Source organism: Gekko japonicus, unplaced genomic scaffold (genome assembly GCF_001447785.1).
Source record: "Gekko japonicus isolate JY-2015 unplaced genomic scaffold, Gekko_japonicus_V1.1 scaffold649, whole genome shotgun sequence".
Classification (NCBI taxonomy): domain Eukaryota; kingdom Metazoa; phylum Chordata; class Lepidosauria; order Squamata; family Gekkonidae; genus Gekko; species Gekko japonicus.
The window spans coordinates 796,466-805,395 of record NW_015167555.1 but is presented as its reverse complement, the minus strand read 5'-3'; the positions used below and the strand labels follow the sequence as shown (position 1 = coordinate 805,395).

Genomic DNA, 8,930 nt, shown 5'->3' with positions numbered 1-8,930 from the left:
TAATACCTGGAATTGTACTGGAATATGGAGCTAATCACAGTTTCCCAAATCATATACATAGATTAGGACCAATGCTTCCTCTAAGCTGTGGAGTCCTGGTTAGTGAAAATTCTACACTGTGAGCTGCTGGCATTAAAGTTGTGAGTGAGCGATTTGGCTACTGCATAAATTAGTTTGCTCTGAAGCCATCCTTCCTGAGCTAAGACAAAAAGGTGTGAGCCGGAGGCTAAAAAACTGTGAGCTAGCTCGCACTAACTCAGCTTAGAGGGAACACTGGTTAGGACAGTCATATGCAGAAATTTCACATACATGGGAATTTCCCCTGCACATCTGTACATGTGACTAGGAAACCAGTGAGAAGCAGGTTTCATTTTCATGTCAGTGATCACTTGCATTCCATTCAGAATCAGAACCTTAAAAAATGAAATGTGGTGCCACTGGAAAAATCAGAATTTAAGGAAAGTTAAGCCAATTTCTGCAATCCTCCTAGAAGTTTATAAACCCTGTACTAAAGTATCTTTTTTTTTTAACCATGGTTAGGTGCTATGAAAGAAGAACTGGCCACAAACCAGATCCAATGTTATGGGTCTGAAGGGAATTTGAAAAACTGTAGTTAAGGCTCTTGTCTCTTTATACTCTCAGCTTTCAATGTGACAAATAGATCTCATGGTTTCTAACTAACACAATTTTTTTCTGAGGACAGGGCTGAACTTAACAAACTAAATCAAACTTTCACCATATGTTCTCAATGTGACCAAAGTTAAAGCATTAAGTATGGTTACATATTATGTCTGCAAACTCTGCACTGAGCTGTAAACAACTTAATTAACAAGTTTTGAAAGGTATGCTATTGCAGAGGTATTCTCACATCATAATAGTTGCTGTTTTCTTACATAATATCAAACAGTACAGAGAGGTAGATACACATGACTCACTGTTCTAGATGTTGGAGGAGCTGACGGGCTTGTGAGAGAGACCATCTCCTGGATTGCCAGACGGAGCTTTAGACGATGGAGAGGGTTGCTGATTCCAATTTCTCTCTGAATCTCCGTATCAGACAAGGCAGACATAATGGCACCACTTTTCACATTTGCACGGCAAGCAGCAACATACCAGGCAGGCATTCCTAGCCACAACTGTTGAGCGAAAAGAATTAAATTGATAATGCCAACCCACCCGAAGTTTTATTAGAACTGATATTGGAGGTGAGATGAGCTGCAACAAAATAGGCATGTTGTGAACATTTTCTCACCTGCTTCTAGTGGTCTTATTTTTAGGGGGGAAGGACATTGGGGGCCATTTTTCAAGATGTCACTGTAGAAAGAAGGTTCCCAGATACACATTCAAGCAGGCTATGCCTTCCATATCTGACAGCCAACTACAGGCTACAAGATTGTTGGCATTTTTGTGTGTGTTCAAAATACTATTTCTTCCAAATATCACCAGCGACATTACCATGCAGTCTGTCAGATTTAGTAAAATGATAATGTTACGTTCACTTGGGGGGGGGGGGAGATCACTGTTTTTTAAACAGTGAGCACTAAATCAGCATGTAACAGGTAAGCTTTCTTTAGGGAAACATTTTGTCTCCCTCCCAACAGAGTCAGGACCCAACACAGGTAGCAATATAAAATATAATACAAATATAATTATTCAAATCATTAAAATATAATTAAAACAAGTAGTTAGAGCTGATATTTAAAACACAGAAGCCAGAGACTGTTCTATCTGTCCCATCAATATTTTAAACAGGCCTCCCAGGTTAGGTACCTGCCACACTACTTCCGGGAGGCCACTCCGTATCAGTGAGGCAGCAACAGAAAATAATATAACCAATCATACTCTCAAGAGTGAAGAGACTGGTAGGAGAACCTGATGTGAGGATTGCAAAGGCTGTACAGGTTCCTAATGGTATAGATTGTTCTTCAGTTATTTGAACCTTAGGTCATTCCTTATTCTCTGTTCTCCTACACACTGTCCATGTATGAATTAATGCAGCCTGCTTTTCATTCCTTCATGTTCTTATACTATTAGAAAAGTTAACTGGAATTGCATATAGTTAGGTTTAAAGATTTCATTACCCGGACTTCAGGCCACATAAGAATCACAGTGGCAAATTGCATCTTTGCTATATTTGAGTTCACAGAAACTACATCCAGTCTTTGTAGCTGGCAAAATGCATTTGGGAGAGTTCCAACTTCAGCAAGTTTAATGATGCTCTTACTACTAAAGCATCACTTATATTTAAGTTTTCCGAATTTGTAAATTACAAGAAAAGGCATGTGTTCAATAAAAAGACTTTTTGCTTTTTTGTAGCACCTTAGTAACAATCAGAAGTGACACACTGAAAATCAAAAGAGATTTGCAGTAGCATCGAAAAGCCCTGAAGTTCCACAGAGCAGATGGAGGTCTCCCCATAGAAATTGCTCATTGATTTTGAGGGCCACTATAATATCCAGAAAGTCATTTCATGCTTTATTAAAGTCCAAGTGTACCAAAACCTGGCAGAGCTCCAGACCAGGTTTTACTTATAGCTCTGGGTAAACTGGCTAGGAAAGCTGCTACAAATGACTCTGGTAAGCATTGTGTTCCTTTATTTATTCACTCCGAATAAAGTTGCACTTTGTTTATTTAAGAAGACCCTTTGCATACTCCTGAGGGATTGTGGCACCTTATAGCCAGTCTACATGAAGATAACACATGACGATAATGAAGATACAACTGCTCAACATGGAGGACTGCAAATGGCAGGTTTATATGACTAAATGCTTCTTCACATAATAGCCTCACTGCACATAGAAATCATGACATCAGAAAGATGGTTCTGAGTCTAGCTTTTTTCCTGACACGCTTGCTCTCTGAGTGCAGAAATTATTTTTCCTTCAGGGAGCATTCAAACATGTTCTGCTCTAAATGCTTTTAAGTCCTACAGATCAAAGACAGTTGTACTCTGCAATGGGCTGTTTGTAGACTGACCTTTAATGGATCACCCACTCCATTGCTTTTTCAAGTCAGGCCTCTCTATTGACTTTAGCTGTCCTTCTTGGTGTCTTTGTTTTAGGACAGAAATTAATATGATGAATTAAAAGGTTTCTTACACAGTAAAACTGCTACAATCCTAACACTGGATGGTACAGATATAACTCTAGAACTAAACATAATATTCCAAAATTTAAAGCCATGTTTTATCCTTTCAGTAACATTTTCTCAGATTTATATACTCTCAGTTTGTGTCTTTCAGGCAAGCCTGAGGCCATTCACTGACCTAATAATTTAGTCTAGCTTAATTGCAGAAAATGAATAAAATGGAGCTTCCGGTTGCACGTTTAGTTTTTACAAAGCTATAAATTATACACAATTAAATGTGACAGTTTTAATGTATTATTTATTTATTTATTCAATTTATACCCCGCCCTCCCCACCAAGGTAGGCTCAGGGCAGCTTACATAAAATTCCATATATAAATACAATTAAAACCAGTCATAAAACAACCATTAACAGTTCATCCTAAAGTGCTGGGATGGTGATCTAATAAAGTGCGAGAACAGTAGGTTTCAAATTAACAGTGCTACTTCGGTGACAATAACAATCATGATGGTATTCTCACACAAGCTCAGTTTGTTCAGCTTATTTGTGCGGTGGGCACAGGCTGTAGGTGGCATGACCAGGGCACAGGGTCACTCCTCAGATGTTTGGTGTGACTCCTTAATCAAAAGCCTGATGGAGGAGCTCCTGATCTCTTCTGGGAGTTCATTTCACCAGTACAGAGCCGCCACTGAGAAGGCCCTGGCCCTGGTTGGTTACAGCCAGCCTGGCATCTTCTGGGCCTGGGAGGGCCAATTGATTTTGGGACCCTGAACGCAGTGCTCTCTGGGGAACATATGGGGAAAGGCGGTCCCTTAGATATGCCGGACCCTGACCATAACAGGCTTTAAAGGTCAAAACCAGCACCTTGAAGTGAATCCGGTATGCTATTGGCAGCCAGTACAATGCTTTCAGTACAGGCTGGATATGCTCCCTAGTAGAGAGACCCCTCAACAGCCTGGCCACAGCATTTTGCATTGCATGATTCATTGTCCCTTCTCATTTGAAAGCTCTTCAAAAATTCCTAAAGGCTCAAGTCTTTCTCTCTTGTACAAAGCTTGCATACCAAACAGAAGACCATCCATTTGAAAGCTTTTTGGAAATTTCAGTGTCATCAAACATCCTGTGATACTCTAGCTGTGAAAGATGGGCATGGTTATCGTAGCCATAGTAATTGTGCAGATTTGGGGCTGAATATTTCGAAACTTCAAAATAGCCATCCCAATTCTTCTATGTAAGGCCGCTCAAAATATCTTTCCTCAAAAGTGCTTGTGCATGAAATCAAAGGTTTTTAATGGCCATTTACTCAAGGGAATTTGTTAACTTTACAGGACAGCTCTCTTTTTCTTGGTGAGATTCATGCACTCAGACGTCAAAAACTGCTCCTTACTAGATTCAGCCAGGATCGCCCCAATTTTCAGGATCCTGTCCTGAATAAAATCCCATCCTCCAAAATTTAAAGCAACATCTTCCTTTGGATATTTTTTCTACACTATATAAGTGCTAATGACTTCCTCCTGGAACACCTCCTGGAACATCCTGTTTTGTGCAGTTTTCTGACCTGGGACTACACCTTGCTCAGAAGCATCCTGTGCCTAGGACTTCTCATCCTGTCTCCTCAAGGGCCCAAAGAGTTGGCGACTTGATTCAACAGGTCTCTTCATGATTTGCAGTTCAATAAAGTCTGGGTTGTTCCACAACTGTGTCCCTCAGTGTTTGGTTTTCACTGGATGACAGCAGCTCCATGACCCTCTCTTCCCCAGCACCTCTCCCCCACATCTCTGACTTCCCTTAGGGCTGCCTTATCACACATCCAAGACTCAAAATCCCATTGCATCTATTTATACTTAAAAGGCTCTGACAGATGCCCATGCTGAAAGGTGTGTGTGTGTGGTTGGGTTTTTGGGTGCTGCTGGACTTCTGGTTTGTTCAGCTGTAAAGCATAGCAGGGGTCCCGGGGCACCTTGGAGACTGACCCCCCCCTCCTTAGGTCCCCCCTACCCCCACAAATTCTGTTGGCTGCTGTGTGTGGTATTTACAGGGAATGGGCTGGTGGGTGGTCTGAGGGGGTGAGTGGCTACTCTGGGAAGGGGGGTGGTCTGTGCCTCTCAGACTCTCCCACAGCACTGCTGGTGCCTGATAAGCCACACAAGTAGTGCATGGATGGGGCAGCCATGGTGGATGCACAGGCTCTGCTGACAATGGGTGCAGAAGAGGGGTGGAATTGTGGAGCAGGTTTCTGGGCAAACTGATGGATATCCTGGGTGGCCCACTGGCTGGTCATCCCATTCCCCCTTTTGTTATTTGTGGGGGCAAAGTGACAGCCCTAGGACGTTTGCCTGCCTCTCCCTTTTTCCTATATGGGGATCATACCAGGAGCCACAGCCATGCTATCCAAATACATTTCCAAGTAGCCATGCCTGTGTAATAATCCTTAGCTGGCCCCATGTGGCTGGTGTTGACATCAGGAATGCAGTGGGGTGCTTAGTGCCTGCTCCCATGTCTCCTTGGAATCTTCCCTCCTGGCCCTGGGTTTAATGGTCTACTCTGTTGGTGGTTGCCACCTGGCCTCTTTTTTTTTTTGCTTTCTGTTTTTACTTTTCCAGAGGATGGGTGTGTGTATCTTGGAGCAGGGATGTTTGCATGTAAGTGTCTCTATTGTTGCTGGTCTGGTCCTTGCCAGGGAAGGGATGGGTATCTCCTCTGGGCTGGGGAGGGGGGCCTTTCAGGCCACATGCCTCTGTTGGAGTGCCACTGTTGCAGGGTTCCCCCCTCCATCCACTAGCTCTCAGGATGGGAGGTTTCTAGGGGTAGCAGCTGTATTGGCAGCCAGTGATTTGCTGCACCTGTGTGTGCCACTCACTGGGGCATAATTGGCTACCTTTGTGTGGTTGGTGGATGCTGCTGGGGTTTCTAGTGACTCCAGCTGCTGTCTGTGCTTGGCAGAGGGCTGCACATTGTTGTTTCCCCCTGCAGAATGTCTACAGGGAGTGGGCTAGTGTGGTGCCGTGCTTAAGCCAGTGGCTAGATGCCTTTACCTGGAGGGCCCTCAAGACTGCACTGCTCATCATTGTTTTGCATTCCATAAAGAACATCTTACTGCAGGTAGATGTAAACACGAGAAGCATCTCTTAATCAAAATAAAATGTTTGTTCATAGAGGCAGCTTGTCAAAATGGATTTGACTTTTGATTTTGAGATATTGTTGGAATGGCTTCAGGAGAATCTGTGATTCAGCTGAAGGAGGTCTGAAACTGGTGCATCAGCTGGGATATGCTGCAACAACTATGCCAACTGAAATAAGATATCAGCCACTGAGATGCCAAGATGTTTCAGAAACCACCATTACAAGAAACTATATTACATCGGACTGGGTTCCATGACTGTTTGCATGCACGATCATGCTATACGGGGGTACATTCATTGAAGCCTGGCCTGAGTATTCTCATTTGAAGTCACCTGAAGGTACTGCTGATTGCTGAGAAAGAGGCTGCAGGCCTGTGTGTGTGGAGAAATGGAAACCTGAAGAGTGAGGGGGAAATAAAGGTAGGTTGATGATTGGCTGGGAAGGAGATTTGGTTGCCAACTCCAGGTTGGGAAATTCATGGAGATTTGAGGGGTGGAGCCTGGAGAGGGTGAGGTTTGAGAAGGGGTGGGACCTCAGACAGGTACAATGCCATAGACTCCACCCTCCCAACCAGTCATTCCCTCCTGGGTAACAATTGTTGCCAATCTCCAGGTGAGGGGTGAAGATCACTCAAAATTACAACTGTTCTTCAGGTAGCAGAGATCAGTTCCTCTGGAGAAAATGGTGGACTCTGTGTCATTATACCCTGCTGAGGCTGCCAAGGCACATTGACACTGAGTGCCCAAGGCCTTGCCACTCTCCCAGAGCCTATTTCTAGATCTCGTTGTATTTATTTCCACAACGGGCCTTATTCCTAGTAAATTATAATAATGTTCAAATAATAAAGGAATACATATTTCATTTGTTGAAAGAAAAAACCACACATAAATGTTAATAGTTCCTTTATTCTTTGAACATTATTATAATTTAGTAGCACTTACATACACAGTTGGCTGTATTCTGGGTTCTATATCAATGCCTTTATTTCATGATGATATCATGCAATGCAGTCAGTTTTTGTAGTGCATTGTGCAATAGTATTTTCCAATAAACCATTTAATTTGTATCAGTAAAACTTTGGAGTTTGTGTCTTCTTGCTGGCATTTGTGTACTCATTGGGTCATACAGGGCCATAGTAGCAGAGGCTTCCCACGTAAAGAGATTGAATTAACACCTTACTCTTAAAATGTTTAATATATGATAAAATCAGATAAATGTACATTTTCAAAGGATTTTCCCAAAGCTTACCTCTAGCCATGCAACCACTGTAGGCCCATCCCACTGTGCAAAAGGTAACCCCTTTCTCCGAGCTTCTTCCAGAAGTTCATGCCTAGAAGTGCATCACAAACTATTAAACATGCTAGAAACAAACATCATAGAATCAATGATGTTGTTGTAAGCCACAGCATTGGAATATACATTAGTCTTCTTAATTTTTCTATTGAACTGTTAAGATCTTGGAAGAATGTTCCATTACTTGCTGAAAGTACTTTGGTGAAACATTTTCTCATTCTGTAAATATTCACTGTACCCTGACATCCATTTGCAATGTATGTCTAACATATAAACAGGTCTCATACACCTAAATCCTCAGCATTTTCCCAACAGGATGGAGAAAGAAATATTATGTTACATAAATAATTTTATAAAAATATTTGTTTAGCATTTCATTTTTCTTGTAGATCACTCCATGATAGAGCAATTTATCCTTTAATAAAATAAAGTATTTGAGCTGGAACAAAATCAGAGACAATATTACTGTACAACTAAAGATTTTAGGATAGGTTGAGATGAAATTAGCAAATTTTCCAAAAAATGTTTCCCAAATTAGTATCGACATCTATTATTACAAAGGAGTCATAACTGAATTATCTGAAACAATATGAGACATGGATTCCAAATTCATAATTTGTTAAACTAATTAGAGTTTTACTGCTACTCTAAAACATGGCTTTTAAAGTCCACTACATGTTAGACTTCTTCTAATTACTTAGTTCCACATGACTTCCACCACCTTCAGGCTCCAAAGATAAATGTTTTTGGTGGGAAATTTTCCCACATGCATTAAAAAGTATTATATTTATATTTAGTCAGATCAACAGTTTGAAATTTAATAGGGCCCAGTACTTTCATGAGTGACTGTAAAGCTTTGTGCTCCTGTGGTGGTAGTTGAAGAGGTGGAAGGAGAACAGACATTTCCCATTATTACATTCTGCAGCCAAGTAGTTGATTTATTCTGCTTAAACTGCTTCAGGAGATTCATCCAAAATGTAATGGGCTGCATGCTTTCAAGTGCTTCAATTTGTACTTCAGGATGTTATACATGTAGATTACCTTTAAATACAACTAGATCCTATTTTCCATAAACACAAAAAGAATCCAGCTTCTTGAATTCTGTATATGTGTAAAAAGATTATGGAAATTCAGACACACTCACGCACATGGTTAATCCAACCCTCATGCAAGCAATTTTGATAGAAATCAGCACAGATATCGAACTTTAACAGGTGAGCTCAAGACCGATAACAACAACTCCATTTTCTAACCATAACCAAATTAACTAAACTGAATTTGTTTATGGTTTGTTCAGTAACTTGCACATAAAAATATGGCATGTAGACCAGATAATCAAGAAAGAATGATACAACTGATAATATATTGCTATCAGGGTTGCGAACTCCAGGTTGGGAAATGCCTGGAGATTTGGGGGAAGAGCTTGG

General features: G+C 41.3%; 1 protein-coding gene across 8 annotated transcripts in view; it reads right to left on the bottom strand.

The window, feature by feature from the left end:
* Positions 1-8,930, bottom strand: part of PPFIA2 (protein tyrosine phosphatase, receptor type, f polypeptide (PTPRF), interacting protein (liprin), alpha 2) — a 414,803-nt gene that overhangs the window by 18,164 nt on the left and 387,709 nt on the right. For all 8 annotated transcript variants that reach the window (XM_015413721.1, XM_015413717.1, XM_015413720.1 and 5 more), the window contains 2 exons: positions 7,459-7,540; positions 936-1,136 (listed from right to left, as the gene is read on the bottom strand). In XM_015413721.1, coding sequence (XP_015269207.1) covers positions 936-1,136; positions 7,459-7,540 — 283 coding nt within the window. The remainder of the gene's footprint in view (positions 1-935; positions 1,137-7,458; positions 7,541-8,930) is intronic.